At 60.3% G+C, this 17,314-nt stretch overlaps 1 protein-coding gene across 1 annotated transcript; it reads right to left on the reverse strand.

Moving 5' to 3' along the window:
• Positions 1 to 351: 351 nt before the first annotated feature.
• SH2D7 (SH2 domain containing 7) lies at positions 352 to 16,327 on the reverse strand. The gene is made up of 8 exons (XM_030317202.2): positions 16,165 to 16,327; positions 11,537 to 11,797; positions 8,180 to 10,505; positions 6,692 to 6,781; positions 3,865 to 4,030; positions 3,398 to 3,589; positions 1,347 to 2,033; positions 352 to 673 (listed from the first exon to the last, which is right to left on the reverse strand). Exons 3-8 carry the CDS (start codon positions 8,422 to 8,424, stop codon positions 623 to 625), a joined length of 1,431 nt encoding a protein of 476 aa, XP_030173062.1. The 5' UTR covers positions 8,425 to 10,505; positions 11,537 to 11,797; positions 16,165 to 16,327; the 3' UTR covers positions 352 to 622.
• Positions 16,328 to 17,314: the final 987 nt, after the last annotated feature.

Raw genomic sequence — 17,314 nt, forward strand, 5'->3', positions numbered from 1 at the left:
AGGGCAGGGGAGGGTGGCCCAGGCGTGCACCCGGGCCGAGCCCCGCAGCCAGCCGGGCCCGGCCTGCTTTACGGGGGTGTGCGCGCGCAGGCCGTCAGCATCATGTCAGGCAGCCTCCCGCTCCCCTCCGGGCCTGGGATTTCCCGTCCGCGCCAGGAAGGGCTTGGGTGGGGGCTGCCCGGCCTGCATGATCCGGCCGGGATGGGCGGGGGGCAGAGAAGGGCCCAGGGGGGCTGCCCCCGGGAGCCCGGCCCTCCGGGCTCAGAACTGTTGCCTCAGGCCAGGGCTTCCCCGGCGGCGTGGCTCCGGCCGGCCGCCCCTTTCGGCTGACGGGGCCACAGGAGGGAACCGGCTTGGGTCTCAGGAACAACCGCGTGGCCTTGCCCGTGCCCTCGCGCAGGGCCGGCCGCGTGCTCGGGGACGGTCAGCGGGGTGGGGGGAGGGGCGGGCCGGTCGACGAGCCCGGGCCTCAGGGTGCTCACCTTGGGGATGGGGGTGCTGACCCTACCTGTGGTCAGTCCCCCACCTCCCGGGCCTCCACCCCTCTTGGGGCCAGTGGGGGGCCCTGGGGGGGGCGGGGGGGGGCCGCGGGCTCCCCGGGAAGCCCCCCGGCAGGCACTCCTCAGGCTCTGTGCTTCTTGTCTGTGAAGAAGATCCTCCGGTGCTTGTCGGGCTGCAAAGAGGGAGAAGATGCTGGAGCCCGGGCCCCTGGACAGGGGGAGGCCCGGCACGGCCTGCTGATCGCAGACTGGGGCCCCAGCCCGGGGAAGGCCGCACGGTGCCCCAAATCCCACCTCCAGTCCCCGGTTCTGGATGAGGGCTCTGTCCCTTGTGGCTGAGGGGAGGAGGGGTCTCCCAGAGCTGGGGTGCGGCCGGGCCGGTACCCGGGGGGCGGGGGTAGGGTGGGGGTGTCCGTGGCACCAACAGGGACCAGAGAGGGTGCGGGACTTTGCAGGGGTGGGGGGAGCTGTCACGGGATTCCTAGAGGGCCTGCCCACGGGCAGGGTCTGTGGTCCCGGGAGAGTCAGGGCCCCGCCCTGGGTGAGCCGGGTCCCAGGATATGTGGGGTGGGGGTGGGGGGCACAGCTCCCAATCTACGTCTCACAGGCTCTGGGACCCCGGCAGTGGCCTGGACAGGGAAACCTGGTCTGTAGAGGAGGACCTCAGAAGGGCCCAGAGACCCCCCACCTTACATTCAAACCGAGCACCTGCGAGCAAATGACAGAGCTGGAAAACTCTGGGTCCCTCCGGGCAGTAGCAGTGACCTGAGCTGCTCACGCATGAGGGCCACAGGTCCCTCTCACCAGCAGGGGCTGGCGGCCACCCCCTCCCACCACGGAGCCCACCTTGTGTGTCCGTCCGGTCTCCTTGCTCCTGGCCGCTGGGATTTGTTCATAGGTGTTTCTGGGCTCGGGGAGCCCCGGGGCCCCCGAGAGGCTCCCGTAACCGTAGACTGTGGATCCTGGCAGCTTGCCGGACGGGGCGCCCGTTCCAGGACACGGGGGCCCAGCTGAGCTGCCCCAGCAAACTGGGGCCGGTGCCCAGGTGCCGCCTTCTTGGTCTGGCACGTCGCCGGGCTCTGGTGGGGGACCTGCCGTCTGTAGGAGCTCGTAGGCGTCTGCCGGGCTGTCCTGGGAGCAGGGCTGAGCCCTGTGGCTCAGCTTTGGGGACGCCTGGCTCCAGGTGGCAGCAGAGGATCCTAGGGCCTCAGAAGGGGGGGCCGGGAGGCAGCCCCGGGAAGTGGGAGGCACCACAGGACCCCGGTCTGGGCTCGCCCCAGAGAGGGCGGGCCCTGGGCCGTCAGGCCTGTCCCGGCCTCCATCCGAGCGCCTCCTCGGGGGCCCCTTGCCTGGGGAGCAAGCCAGGCTGCCAACTGGGCCCAGGCCGTGCCTGCTGGACACCTCCGCGCCCAGGCCTGGCCGTGCCTGGTTCATCTTCCTCAGGTCTGAGTAGATGATGTCGTTGGGGCTTCCGAAAGACTCGTCCAGAAGGAGGGCACTCCTCTCAGGGACGGGAGGCACTCTGACAGGGACCTGGGGAGACAGGAAAGAAACTGGGCGTCTTGCAGGTGGCCTTGTCGCTAAGATGCCCTCAGGTGAGCGGAAGACTGTCTCGGACAAGCTGAGAGCCCCGCACTGGCTCCGTCTACCTGCTGTGTGTCGGCATTCGTTGCCATTCAGGTCCCTGCCGCCCCCGTACTCCTGAGTCTGGCCTCTGCCTTGGCATCCGAGGCCTGCCGTCGACGCCCAGACTCGTCCTGCCCTGTCCTCCCTGCACAGTGGTCCACTGGTCCCTCAGAGCCCCTGAGCCCACTCACGCGCCGCTCCCTCCCTCTAGAACAGACCACCCCCGAGTCCGTCATTCGGGTATTTATTCCACCAACGTTTACTGAGCAAACTGTGTGCCACACGCTGTCCCAGGTGCCAAGGACTGCGTGGCGAGCATTCCCACTCTAAGCTGGGAGATGGGCAACGACCCACCCTGTTACGTCATCTAATACGACTGACTCACGATAACAGGCCACGAGATGATTGACTGTCAGGTCAGGATGGGTGGGACGAAGAAGAGTGAGGCAGGGTAATGGGATGGGCACAGTGATGGGTGGGCAGGGCAGCCTCTGGGCTTTCTGGAAAGATGGCATGCAAGCAGGGAATGGAGTGCAAGCTGCAGGCATCTGCAGGAAGGACATTGCAGCAAGGGCACAGCAAGTGCAAAGGCCCTGAGGTAGGAGCGAGGTTGGTGTGATCGGGGAAGATCCACGGGCCAGTGAGGCTGGACAAGAGCGAGAAGGGGGGGGGCGGTGCAGGAGCCCTGCTGAAGCCCCCACGGACCCTGGGGAAGGCCTCAGGCCTGGGGTGTGCTGTGATCTGTGTAGAAGGAAAACCTCCCTGAGCCCCTCTCAGGAGTGAAGGCACCTCCCCTACAGTTTAGAGGAATTTTCAGGCATTTTTTTTTTTGTATATAAATTTTTAAAAATATTTTCTAGAGAGAGGGGAGAGGGAAGGGCAGAGAGAGAGGGAGAGAGAGAGAGAGAGAGAGAGGGTCCCAAGCAGGTTCTGCACTGACAGCACAGGGCCAGATGCGGCGCTCGAAAACCCACCAACCGTGAGATCACGACCTGAGCTGAAGTCAGATGCTCAACTGACTGAGCCCCCCAGGGGCCTCCTTTCGGGCATTTCTTACTCATTTTCTCATTCAAGCGTCAGGGGACCTTAGGAATGGTAAACTGAGGCACACAGCTAGAAAGACCCAGCCGAGGCTTGAACACATCCGGCTGGCCGGAGGCAGGCCCTGGTGTGGGTGAGCCCGCACCGCTCCGGGCCTGGCTCTCACACCCCGCAGCCCAAGGGCCGGGCCTGGGGACACGGGCACAGCCCCGCCCCGAGAGGCTCCTCACCGCCATGCATTCGTCCTCAGAGAAGCTGCAGGAACTCACGTCCAGGTTCTTCTTTGTGTGGAGGAAGGACACGGGTGGCTTTGGACAGGGGCAGGGGCTGGCAGCCTCGACTGGGCCCCCCGGGGCGGACGCCGTGGCAGGCGGATTTTCCAGGCCAGGGGTGATGGCATCGTACAGATCGCTGTCCTCCGGCTGGGGTGGTGGGGGCACAGCAGGCGTGTGGTCACGCACCCCCGGCCGGCCTCCAGCCTCCTGCCGGAGATTGCCACGTGCCCACCAGGCCCCTGACCTCAGGTGGGATGCTGCCTCGGTCTCCCCTTTCCAAACAGGGACCCCGAGCCGGCACCGAGTGCCCCTGGATGGCGGTGAGTGGGGAAGGCGAGTGCAGTCATGTGCCCCCGCGGTGGACACCCCAGGCCTGGGCGCCCGGCCCCACCACCCCCACTCAGGAGGAGAGGGGTGCGTACCCGGGGGCAGGCAGCAGACAGGGTCTCCCCAAAAGGCTCAAACTGGACCTCCTGGTAATGGCGCACAAGCTCGGCCAGCGTGCCGTGGCTGCACGTGTCCCCCGAGACGAGGTAGCGCCGGTCGGGGAGCTGGTTGATGACAAAGTGCCGACAGCGGTCACTGCCCCTGCAACACAAGCACGTGTGGCCTGGGGCTGTGGGCCGGGAGGGCGCGGGGTGGGGGCTTCGGGGCCGGGACTCGGGGCCCCCGAGGGTGCGGGGCGGGGGCTCCAGCAGCGGGGGGGGGGCACTCACTGGGGTGCAGAATTTGAAGGGTCACCACAAAGCTCCGTAATCAAAATAACCAGTAAGGCAATATTCTACAAAATTAAAATCAATACCAGAAGTTCTGTGATGGACAAAGTCTCAAAACAAGACAAGGTCCGACCCTGGGCACACACACACTCAGCCTCACTTGTCCGTCCCCCCCCCCCATCCCCGCTGTAACCTGCCCCCCTCCTGTCCTCTTTCATGGAAGGATAATTCTACAGCGACACACACACGTCCCAACCGTGGGCAGCGACAGATTTCCACACATGAACACGCCCAAGGGACCAGCACCCAGAGCAAAACCGGAAACACGTCCAGCTCCCCAAAGACCCCCTCCTGCCCCCTTCCAGCCTGGGCCCCGACCCCGCCTTCAGAGATCAGTTTGCGGGTCGTGGAACTTCACATAAATGGAATCAGTTTTTCTTCTTTGACTCAACATTGTGTCTTTGAGATTGATTCCTGTCGGCGTGGAATTAGCTTCCTTCCTCCCCCACCGATGTGTAGTATTCCATTTAATGAAAAGATCCACAATCTACCCATTATGCTGGTGGACGTTTGGGTCCTTTCCAGATTGGGGGGTGCTATAAATACAGCTGCCGTGGACATTGTTGTACGTGTGTTTTGGCGAACGTGTGCGCTCACTTATGCTGGGAATACACCAAGGAGTATGCTGGTGGGGCCGGCACCCCCGTCCTTCCCTTGTAGCCCTTCGTTGTGGGTTCCATTTGTATCTCCCTGTCACTGATGCCGCTGAATGCCGACATATTACGGTCCTTGGCGTATCCTCTTTTGTGAAGCGCCTGTCAAGTCTTTTGCCTTTATGGTATTGTCTTTGTCTTATTGATTTGCGGGAGCTCTTGATATATTCCGGTACGAGTCCTTTGTTAGATACGTGTATTACAATACATAACTTCTCCAACACTCTGGTTTGTCCCTTTATTCGCTTGATGACATCTTTTGATTAACAAAAGACTCAGTTTGAAAGAAATCAGATGTATCAACCTTCTCTTTTATGGTTAGTAGGTTTGTGTCTTAAGAATTGTTTGCCTTTCTCAAAGTCTTGAAAAACTTTCCCATTTTCTTTTAGGATTGTACTGTTTTGGGGCACCTGGGTGGCTCAGTCGGTTGAGCGTCCAACTCGTGATTTGGGCTCAGGTCATGATCTCATGGTTTGTGAGTTTGAGCCCCATGTTGGGCTCTGTGTTGAAATCATGGAGCCTGCTTGGGATTCTCTCTCTCTCTCTCTCTCTCTCACTCTCTCTCTCTCCCTCTGCCCCTCCCCTGCTCGCTCACACAAGCTCTTTCTCTCAAAATAAATAAATAAACTTAGAAAAAAGAGAAATGTACTACTTTGCTTTTCTCACCGGGGTCTGTGGTCCATCTAGAATTAGTTTTTGCGTGCGGTGTGGGATGGGCGGGCCCTTGCTTTCCGGCTGGACGTCTAGTTGCTTCCCCACCACTTACTGCCTTCCCCACGGGACTGCTGTCCATCAGGCGACCGAATGTGTGGGGCTGTTTCTGGACCGGGTGGTGCTCCACGGATCGATCCATTCCCAGAGCTGAGCAGTCCACCAAAGACCATGTTTGGAAAAAAGAGCCTCGATGCTAAAAAGACATTTGAAAACTGCTGAGCTCACGTGTTTCAAAGTACTTAGCGTAGTACTGGGCACGTAGAATAGTAGTGTCTTAATAATGACTGATGTTTATTTAGTCCTTACGATGTTCCAAGCACTGTTCAACGTATAAACTCATCCAACACGTTCGGCAATCCTACCAAGAAGATACTACAATGTTCCCATTTTACAGATGAAGAAACAGAGGCGCAGAGGCAAGGTTAGGACCTGAGGTGCAGCGGTCTGAGCAGGCGATAATTTTGAATCTGATCCCAGGCCTCCGAGGTGGGCCCTGGAGCCCTGGCCCCCCTTCCTGACCGGGGGAGGGGACTTCTCTCTTCCTGCCTTCCCCCACCCAACCTCCTCTCCAGACCGGGTCTGATGTCACCATCTCCGCTCCGTCCTGGCTGTCCTGCCCCCTCTCCTGCACCGTAGCCCAGGCCTCGTCATCTCACGGGGCGCTTGGGCCTCCCCGCGCAGGCTGCCCGGAGAGCCCTCGAACCGTGCGAGCCCCCCTCCACAGGAGCCTGCGCCCTGCCTCCCCGGCCACCGCGCCTCCCCCAAGCCCGCAGTCTCCCCTGCCCCTGTACCTTTGCACCTGCGGCCCCGCCGGCTGGAAAGGCCCTCCTGGACTCCCATCCTACCCTCTTTCATCCCCGGCAGATGGCTCAAGCTTCACTTCCCGGAAGCCCCCCAGCCCCCCCCAGGGGACGCTCTCCCCTGCTCCCGGTCCGCTCCCGTTGAAGGCCCGGGGCTGCCTCCTAGGTCCAGTGCTGCTCAGGAAACGTCCGCTGAGCCTGTGATCGGCAGACAGGGTGGGAGACCCGCGCCCAGTGGCCTGTCGGGCCCCTGTGATGATCTGCACGGCCGCGTTGCGGGGGCCTCACAGACGGCTCCTCTCCTACCTGTAGGACAAGATGTAGCTGGTGGCCCGGTCGCTGAGGCGGATGAGGAAGGAGCCCAGAGCTTTGTCCCCAAGCAGCTTCTCCGTCTGCCTGGGCAGAGGATGCGCAGTTAACCGGGGCCTGTGCCCTTCCGGCTGGCTGGCCCCGGGCCTGCCTCAGAGTCCCTGCTGGCCATGCCCTTGGGCGCCAGACCCAGTGCACACCCCTCCAACCCTCTGTAGAAGGCTCTCTCAGACCTTCGGCTGGGACCGAGCTCTGTCCCGGCTCAGTCAGGCAAACTCAAGCCTTACTCTTGGGCTGGGTTGGAGTCCCGCCCCCACCGCCCCCACCGCCATGCCCCACCCTCCACTGCAGCCTCACTGGCAGCACAATAGCCGCTGACCCCGGCCACCCACTCTCCACCTGGACGGCTCTGTGGTAAGAATGAATCCACACAGCTAGAGATCTTTAGTTTCGGGGAGCTCCCTGCCACAGGAACACCCTGTACAGTTGTGCACGTTGTGCACTACACAAGAAGTTTCTGCAGGGAGGAGGTGCTATTATGTCTGGAGCCCGGTCACAACAGCAACCCCTAGGTCCTCGTCTCCCCTGCATGTCCCTTCCGGCCCTAGGCAGCTCTGGGTACTCCTGAATGGTGCCAAGTATTTTGGAGACGTGGTGGAAAATTCCAGCTATCTTCTGTCTTGGCAGTAGGTAGACCACTTGCTCCCCAGATACTGAGTGCCTACTCTGTGAAGGCCTACTGCAGGTTTTACCCAGCCCAGCACTGCGTGAAAATGCGGAGCCCCGGGGTGCCCGGGGGCTCCGTCAGTTAAGCATCCGACGACGGCTCAGGTCATGATCTCACGGTTTGTGAGTTCAAGCCTCGCGTCGGGCTGTGTGCCGACAGCTCGGAGCCTGGAGCCTGCTTCGGATTCTGTGTCTCCCTCTCTCTGCCCCTCCCCTGTTCACGCTCTGCCTCTCTCTCAAAAATAAACGTTTAAAAAAATTAAAAAAGAAAGTGTGGATCCCCTTGCTCAAAAAGTAAGCATTTCAAGACGGGGACCGCAGAGGGCTAAGTTGAGTGCGGGACCCCCGAGGGCTGCTGGCCGGCGTGTGCTGTGGGACGGCCAGGCTGGACTGCTGTCCCTCCTCTCCTGCTCCGGAAGCTTGCAGATCCCACACCGCAGCCTTTATTCCGGAGTGAGTGCACGTCCAGGTTTGCCCGGGACGACCCCCACCCCAAATGGCTCTGTCGGCCTCCTTATGAGCAGTGTTCTGGTTGGGGGACGGGTGACACGGCCCCCGGTCACTCACCCGGTTCTCCGGGCCCGGTCTGCCCTCGCCCTGCGCCTGCCCGCCCTCTCGGTCAGAGTGGGGGCCGGCGTGCCCCCCGCCCTGCCCCCACGAGCGGACCCAGGAGCCAGGCTTGTCCCAGGGCCCCCAGACCACTCTCGTGGCCCCAAGGGGCTGTGGGTCTCGCTGGGCATGTGGACGGGGCAGCCTTACTTGCGGGTGACGAATCCGTGAAACCAGGGGGGCAGGGCTCCGTCGTGCAGAATGAGGGGCGCCTGTGTCTCCATGAACCACGTCCAGGCCAGCTCCTGCAGCTTGGCCAGGGCCTGGCCGTCCCCCACCTCTTTGGGCCCCTTCCCCTGGCCGGGCTGCTTCAGGCCGCCCTCCATCGTGGCCAGCACCCCCGGAAGCAGAGGGCAGACCGCCCACACGCCTCTATATCTGCGCGCCCCGCTCATTTGCCTGAGTCCCTGCCCTCCCCGCCACCCGCCGCACAGGAGCCCTATTGTCACCTCTGGCCGGCTCTCCTTCCTGACTCTGGGGCGGACACCTGGTCACATTAGTAGTGAGCGGGGGGTGGTGGATAGGGGAGGAGACCTCAGACTTCCTGGCCCCTCGCCCCCAACCTCCAGTCTCTGCCCTGGCCGACGTCCTCAGCCCAGCCACCGTTATTAGCTGGGCAGTGGAACTAAATTCTAGTTCCCTCTCCCTCATGGAGGCCACTTGTGTTTTGGTGAAGTTCTGTGCTGATTAATCTCCTTCCACTCAAGATTTATTGAATGTCTACCGTGTGCACGAACCCCGGGCTGTCGGCATAAAGTCGTGCCCCAAACAGCATTTCGCCCTCCTGGCACGTACGTTCTAGCTGGGGCAGGAGGGTGGGACGGAGACCTGAGGGGTCCACATAGAGAATGTGCCGTGGGGGGTAGCGTGCATCCCGATGACGAGGGAGAGGGAGGAGGGGCTCGCACCACTCAGATGGGGGTAGGGACAGGGGCGGGGGCCGCAGGAGCCTTGCCCAGGGGGAGGCCCTGGAGCGGGCAGGTTCCCTGGGGAGAGACGCTGCTCGCCAGCAGAGGGATGAGGAGGGTCTTTGCCGGAGGCTCATGTCTGGGAGCCGAGGGGCCTCTGGTGTAGACGGGCCCCCTGGAAGGGCCAGGAGGAGGTTAGGGTACAGGATACCTGCTCATCCGTGAATCCCTCGCGTGACCCTGAGCCCCACAGCGGAAACCCAGGCCTGGTCGACATCTGGGCAGCAGGTGCACAGGGCCAGCCCCAGGGAGAGGCTCCAGGTTGGGGGTCCTACCTCCACGAGACCCCAGGCCCTTCGCGACTACGTTGCTGCAGGGAGGGAGCTCCATTTCGTCGCGTGTAAAATGGGAACAGAAGCAGCAGCCGCTCTTTGACTGCGGGGCCGTGAGGACAGACGGTTAAGGTGACACACGTGGACATTCAAATCCAGACGGCGCTGCAAGGTGGTGGCAGACGCGGGGACAGCGGCTGCCTGGGGGAGCTCGTGGCCAGGAGGCGCAAGGAGTGGCCGGGAGCCACTGGTATCCTTCCCTGGGTCTGGGCGCCGCGTGACTGCAACGTGTCCCCCCGTGGTTCCTGGAGCTCTGCACCCCGGGTCTGGCCCTCTGCCGTTTATGTTCCGGCCGTGGGACCCTGAGCAAGGGATTGACCTTCGCTGGGCTGCAGCGTTGTCTCTGCAGCAGGGCCGACGGTCCCGTGGCGGGAAGGTGGACGAGCAAAGTCCCAGTGATGGTGCTGGGAGTCTCGGAAAGAGACAGAACCAGCCGCTACTTTGACCGTGAGCGTGCCCTGACCTCACGGCTCTGAATCGCGGTTGTTTAGAGCTCCACGTGCTCATCCCAAGTCAAGACCAAAAGCCTCTGGCGACCGTGTGACGCACACAGTTGTGAAACTCCCCCCCCCCCCCACCTCGGAGTCTCCGTTTCCACGTCCACAGAAAGGGTGCCAGGCGGTCCAGTCGCCCCCCCCCCCCCCCAGGGACGGAGAGACATCCGCAGGGCGTGCGTGTCCTCTGCACAGGGACAGGCGCACCGGCCCCACCAAGTGCTTCCGGAGGGTCGGCTACTGGGCACATCACCTTCAGGAACAGTTAATTTCCAGCCTTGATAGCGACGCTCCAGCCAGGGGGCCGGGGACCGACACAGGTGCGCAGGCAGTTCTAACCGGTCCTCCTGCCACAGATACAAGCCTGGAAAATACTGGGCTCAGAACGGAAATCCCAAGGACGAAAATTTTCTACGTGGGGACGGGGGGCGCGGGGGGGCGGTGTGTGGGTTATATCTTTATTTTCCCTAATCTCTAACTGAAATTCAGCAATTTCTCCCATGACTAGTGCGGGGAACAAGGCTCATTCGTGCTCACGTCACCTGTGACTTTGTCACCAACAGAAATGACGAGACGTTTGCATGTCCAGCTACTGCAGACATGTGGAGACGCTGGATTTTTCTCCTTGTTCCGTCAAAACGATAGTAGTTGGACCCGACGCGGGATCTCGGTTTTTAACACGCTAATAAAGAAACACGGCGTTTCTACACCACAGATATTTCACCAACCCTATTCCAGGGTAATTGATCTCCACCCTAATGCTACGTGTTTTCCTACGCGTGTTTGAAAACACTTTTCCGAGAAGAAGCGTGCGGCCTTCACCGGCACCAAGGGGGCCCGGGGCTCAGCAAAGGTGAGGGAAGCTGGGGTTTACCGCCGGAGTGGAGCCCTGCAAGTATTCAAATGCAAAGAAATGTGTTTCTACAATTTTCCATCAGGTTCTGTCTTCCCGCCTCCCTTTCAGGCAGGGCACCGTGGTGAGCAGAACCTGGTCGTTTGCATGAGAAGACAAAGGCGGTTTGTGACAGAGGGCCGGGGCCAGGGTTCTCAAGTCAGGCAAACAGCTGGGAGCCTGTGTCTGTGCTCAGAGGAACCCCGGGCCCAGGTCTGGCGGCATCAGGAGCCCCCCGAAGGACTGGGGTGGGTGATCTCTGGCGGTGCTTCGCACCCCCCTGCTCAGCCTTGCCCCCCCACCCCCGCCCCGCCGTGACCTGTGCTTACCTTTGGGCCGGGCCGGGCACAGAGGTGACCCTGGCGTGGCCCTGCCCCTTACAGCCCCCCTCCCCGGGTGCCCTGAGGGGCACAGGCTCTAGGGTCACGCTGACGGGCCTAGGACCCCGGCCCCTTGTTGGCTCTGCGGCTTTGAGGGGGCGCCTAGCCTCCCCGCTCGGCGTCTCTGTCAACGACAGAGGGGAGAAGCCCACCCAGCAGGGTTTGGGGACTCAGAAGCCGGTCCAGGTGATAGGGCAGCAGGAAGGCAGCTGCATCTGTCGGCTGGGGAGTCTTCCGAAGCCACGTCTGTCTGTCTGTCTGACCAAAACCTCCCCGCGCTGGGCTCTCCTCCCCGGGTCACGCTCCTCCCGTAGGACCCAGGGATGCTCATGGGCCATCCAGGAAGTGACTCCTGCCTGCGGGGGCCTAGCTCGCCCTCCCGGGAGGCCACCCCCAGGTCTGCCCGAGGACCCCACACCAACCCTCCGTGAGTCCACGTACCGGGGACGGGATGCCAGCGAGGCCTTTTCAGGGAATCCTGGTCATGCGCGTGGCCGTTCTCACACCCTTGATGTCCTGGCAGTGGGCACGGATTTGCTCCCTAACACGAGGGGGTGGAGAACAAACAGGCCGTTTTCTTTCTTCTCAAATTGTCCGCCTCAGTCTCCACTCTCCTCCGTGCCGAGAACGGGCCTGGCTACGGTCAGGCGCTCGACAGGCGTGTTTTAAATTATTATTCCGATGCGTGATACACCCACATGCCTTTAAAAAATAAAAAAAATATTAAAAAGTTGGCACGCCTGGGTGGCTCAGGCGGTCGAGTGTCTGACTTCGGCTCAGGTTATGAGCCGGGGGCTCAGCTAGTCGGTTTGAGCCCCGCGTCGGGTCCTGTGCCGACAGCTCGGAGCCTGGAGCCTGCTTTGGATTCTGTGTCTCCCTCTGTCTCTGCCCCTCCCCCCACTCACACTCTGTCTCTCACTCTCTCAAATACAAACATTAAAACAAATTTTTTTAAATATATTAAAAAGTATCCATAAAAACATTTCCCCCCAAGCATTAAACGCCGTTGTGCCCAGGTCCTCCTCGACTCCACAGGCACTACCCTTTCCTGACCGTCCTTCCTGGGTTTCTCTGCGCACGACCAAGTCTGTATGTATGTCTCTTCTCTTACGTAAAGGGCAGGGTCTACACGGTGCTTAGTGTATGTCCAGACGTTTGCTTTGTAAAGCACGTTAATTCTGTACCTGGGAGCTCGGCTGCAAGAGGACTCGCGGGGCAGCTACGGTTTCCTCGCACCGTAAGTTTTGTAACCCGCCCCCACGGGAGGCCATTTGGTGGTTTCTAAGACGCTCCTATTTGCAGCACGGACTTGACTGCACGAGAGTGAGAACACCCACGGATGCCTTCCTGCCAGTGGGGTCCCTCCGTTCAGAGGGCGCTTGCATTTGGAGTTCTGATAGATGTCGCCAACTTGATTGCCTTCTTTGAGGGCTGGATTCATTAACGCTCGGTATCGCTGAATGAACGGGTAGATGAATGGGTAATATTTTCGAGCTTAGTCATTGCACGGCCGCTGGCTTGCAAGGAAAACTGGGGGAGGGGCTGCTGCGGATCCGGAGGGGTCGCCACTGTCACTACGAGCTTTTCCGGCCCCTCGGTGCAGCTGAGCAAGTTTGTTTCTGCACAGCTACTGGGGTGTGTGTGTGGGGGGGGTACCCAGAGATGCCATTCCGGCCACCCTCCCACCCCACACGGGCAGCTCGGCTGTACCCACAGCACGCTGGCAGAGCACTGGGAACCTGACAAGGGCCTATAAAAACGTCTGTAACCTGGGGCGCCTGGGTGGCTCAGTTGGTTGAGCGTCTGACTTCGGCTCAGGTCATGATCTCACAGTTCGTGGGTTTGAGCCCCACATCCGGCTCTGTGCTGACAGCTCGGAGCCTGGAGCTGCTTCAGATTCTGTGTCTCCCTTTCTCTCTGCCCCTCCCCTGCTCATGCTCTGTCTCTCCCTGTCTCTCAAAAATGAATAAACGTTAAAAAATTTTTTTCTAATTAAAACAAATTAAAAAAAAAAAAGCAAAAAAACCAAAAACGTCTGTGACCCGAATGAGGAAACACCTCCAACCCGAAACAGTACTGGCTCTGAAGTCCCAAGAGAAAGTTGTAAAGTCACAATGAATACGTGTGTGAGTAAACGTCTATGCGATGGAATATTCATGGAAGGTTCATCGCATTCGATGATGGTTTGGGGGTCAGATTATCTGACCCCACCAGAGTCCCCGAGTGTGTGGGAAAACTGCCAAGACATCATCACCAGTTGTCAGTTCAATGAATTCTCAAAGCCAAATCGTTCCAAAGCAAATGCATAAACATAATATTTTCCCAAAAGCTCAAAGCAAAAGAAATATGTGTATATGTTTACACACAGTTTATCATGTAAAATGTGACTGCCATTACAAAATTAGACACATTTGCTATGAAGTGATAGGAGGATTCCAAAGAGCGCCTCGGGCCTCCCACGGTCTTAAGGGCACAGCCAGCGCACCTGGTCCACAAGCCCCTGCTGTGGGCTCCTGACCACCCAGAGGGAAGGGAAACCCCCTCAGACCAGCGGGCTTCCCCGTCGACTGTCAGTTTTCACGGCAAAGATGAGTTAATTTCTCTATAGATTATCTGGCCTCCCCAGTGAGGAGTTCTGAGCCCGGCACAAAAATGAAAATCTGCAGGATTTGCATGCTGTGTGCTCGTGAGGCCTGAATAAGGGACAGCCAGTGCGAGGCCAGCTTAGGGCCCACCGGCAAGAGCAGGGCTCTAAGAGCACATGTTAAGAACACTTGTTGGGGCGCCTGGGTGGCTCAGTCGGTTAAGCGTCTGACTTCGGCCCAGGTCACGATTTCGCAGTTCATGGGTTCAAGCCCTGCGTCGGGCTCTGTGCTGACAGCTCAGAGCCTGGAGCCTGCTTTGGATTCTGTGTCTCCCTTTCCGTCTGCACCTCCCCCTTTTATGTTCTGTCTCTCTCTCTCTAAAATAATGAAAACATTAAACAAAAAAAACGATGGTGGGGCACCTGGGTGGCTCGGTCAGTTAAGCGTCTGACTTCGGCTCAGGTCATGATCTCACAGTCCGTGAGTTCGAGCCCCGCGTCGGGCTCTGTGCCGACAGCTCGGAGCCTGGAGCCTGCTTCCGATTCTGTGTCTCTCTCTCTCTCTCTGCCCCTTCCTCGCCCATGCTCTGTCTGTGTCTCAAAAATAAAAATAAAAACATTAAAAAAAAAAAAAAAAAAAAGAACACTTGTGCTACTGCCTCGGAGGCCAGATGGCTGCCCTGGGGCCTGGCACACAGGACACCTGCCCCCTCCCCCACAGCTGGGACAACAGCCCGACAGCGGGTCTGTAAGGATGCTTGAGTCCCTACTGTGCGCCAGGCACGTCAAATACAAGCACACACGATTTCACGTTTGCCTCAGGCACTAGAGGTGGACGACGGAGCCTGCTTGTCTCCACTGTGAAGACAGGAAACTGAGACCCGGGACTAGAGACAGATACGCTGCACCCGCCTGCCCGCCCCCCCCCCTTGCTCCCGCCACTGCCCCCGCCCGGGGCTCTTGCCCTGCTACTCAAATTCCGTGCGCACCTCAACAATGCATCGAATCAAAATTAATAGATATTTAGCCAATATATTCAAAATTCAAAATACAAAAGAAAGTCCAGATAGGCTCTTTCGGGGTCTCCTTACTGCCTGTCATCACTCCCTGTCTTCAGGGGGCTCCCTCCCAGCTCCTGGCTCCTCAGTGCTTGGCTTGCGTGAGCATCTCTTAAACTCCTTTTGGAGGCCCCTTCACTGAAGCAGGGTGGTGTCTGAACTCTGTTCGAACAGCCCCTCTTCGAGTGGTCACTTGAAATGCCCCCACCGCCCAGGCGGGCCTCACAGGCAGAGAATTCGGTGCCTAGAAGTTGTGTGAGGAGGGGGGTGGAATCTGAGGGCAGGGGACCTGGGGAGAGGAGCCCCGAAGGCAGATGGGCCCGAGTCCTGAGCACAGAGCCAGGCTGAGGAGCAGGACAGGAAACAGGAAGGACCCAGGGCCTCTGCCGGCACGGCCTCCCTCCCTGCCCCACCGGGGTGCAGTCCTCACCTGCTCCCTGGGCTGTGTGACTCCCCCTAACTCCTGGGCAGGCCCCAGCCCCTGCCAACCCTCTGCCCTCCACGGGCTCCCGGGCCTCCGCCTGTCTGAGCCCTGGTGCCCTGGCCCCCCCGGGGCTGGGAGGGTGGCCAGCGCCCCAGGTGCCCGCCCTCTGGGAAAGGGAACCACAATGTGTGGAGATTTGCCTGCCCATTTGGTAGGGAAACGAGGCCTCCTGGAAGCCAGAGTCTGCAAATCCGGGCTCAGAGGGTCCCCGGCGGGGCTCCTGTCTCTGCGGCTCCCCCGCCCGCCCGGGGCCAGCACCCGTGGGAGGTGGAGGCAAGGAGCCGGGGCTGGAGACTTGTTGAAGTAGCCGCCACCCTGGGGACTCACTGAGCACCGGATGCTGTGCCAAGCACTCCACGTTTGTTAACTTAAGCTGTACGACAGCTCTAGGAGGTAAACGCCATAGCTGGCCCCATCCTGCAGATGAGGAAACCAAGGCACAGGCAGGCGGGTGATACGCCCGGAGTCACACGGCCCCTCCCTTACTTTGGCCCCCTCCCACTGGCCCTATCAGGGCAGGAGGCGCGAGACCTAGTGGGACCATGTGGACAGCCTTCTTCCCAGAGGGGGTCTCCCTGTGGGGTGGGGAGGGGGCTGTTCCCTGGTCACTGCAGCCTCTGCTCTGCCGCCTGCCTGCCCCGTTCTTCCTGTTCCCTCCCCGGCACCGCCCCCTGGCCTGTGAGCTCCAGTCCCCTCCCCGACCAGGACAGCTTCCTCCAGACATGCTCTGGGGTTAACAAGGCCCTACCGAGACAGTGCCTGACCTCCAAATAATAGAGCCATCTCTGTGCTCTATGCCTCAGGGACAGGGGCGCCCCATCTGTGCCGTCTGGCCCGGGGAGCTACGGGAGGAAGACCACAGGCCTCACGGCTGTGCCTCGGGCCACTGATCATTTCCTAGCAGGCAGGACAGGGCCCCTCGTGGTACGGGTGGGAAACGTACCCGCAGCCCAGAGAGGGCACACACGTGTCTAAGGACACACAGCATGCCAGGTGGTGAAGCCTACTTTCCTTTCTGGACTCCCCACTGGACCGCGAGCTCCTCCTGTGGCTGGCTGGCATCTCTGGGGTCTGAGAGGCGCAGAGGCTCTGCGTGGCTGGGCCTCTCACCCCATCCCTCTCGAAGGAAACAGGCCCAGGATGAATCACTGGCTGTGTGTTCTCCCGGGGCTTGCCCAGAGGCTGGCCATGTGGGAGCAAGTTCACTGCCCAAATTTCCCCTTTTCGGTAAACAGCAGCCACTTCCTCCTGGGCTGGCCACTTCCTCTGGTCACTGGGCTCCAAGAGGCACCAAGCACGCCTGTCCTGCACACAGGGGAGGGATGCAGGCCGTGTAAGGCTGCCCCCTGCCCAACAGGACATTGATATGCAATCTCAGAGACTCTGGGAACTGCAAAATGTCTGTTCAAAAAAGGGTTCCAAGGGAGAAATCAGGAGCCAGCAGAGGCGGGGGGTGGGGGGGGGTGCTGGTTAGAAAAGAAGGGAACTGGCCCCAGAGTCTCCATGTAGGAAGGCCTTCGGAGGGGGGAGGGCCTGGTTCAGCATTTTACATCAACTGTAAAAACTGTGCACGTGGAGGGTGGGGGAGGTGCCGCAGGACGCGGGAGGGGCTCCATCCTGCAGCCCTTCGGCTTGAGGCCCTCAGGAACGAGGCCTGACACAACGCGGGGTTTGTTCGTGGAAAACCAGCACGGTAGAGCGGCCGTGAGACAGTGTGCAGGGCCAGTGGCCTGGGAGAGGTCTGGGGCGGGGGGGGGCGTTGAGAGCGTGTTGGGGTTGGTCCTGGAGGCTCCGGCCACTTCCCCAGGGACTCTGCTGAGATGTTGTGGCCACTTGGCCCCTCAAGGGGATTCAGGGTGAGGCTGAGCACTCCCCACTCCCCGCACAGGGCCACATTCTGGGCCTGGACAGGGCACTTCGCTCCCTAGACTCTCTGCAGGCCCAGTGCCCGGCTCTGTGGCTTTCAAGGGGCCCACGAACTGTCTGTAGCCGAGGACAAATATACCCGAGCTCCAAAACCCAAGAGGAGCAAAATCCTAATTAATAAACACTTCGTTAGATGTCTACAAAGCGTGACATTATGTCAGCATCAC

The sequence above is a fragment of the Lynx canadensis genome, chromosome B3 (assembly GCF_007474595.2).
Source record: "Lynx canadensis isolate LIC74 chromosome B3, mLynCan4.pri.v2, whole genome shotgun sequence".
In the NCBI taxonomy this organism is placed as follows: domain Eukaryota; kingdom Metazoa; phylum Chordata; class Mammalia; order Carnivora; family Felidae; genus Lynx; species Lynx canadensis.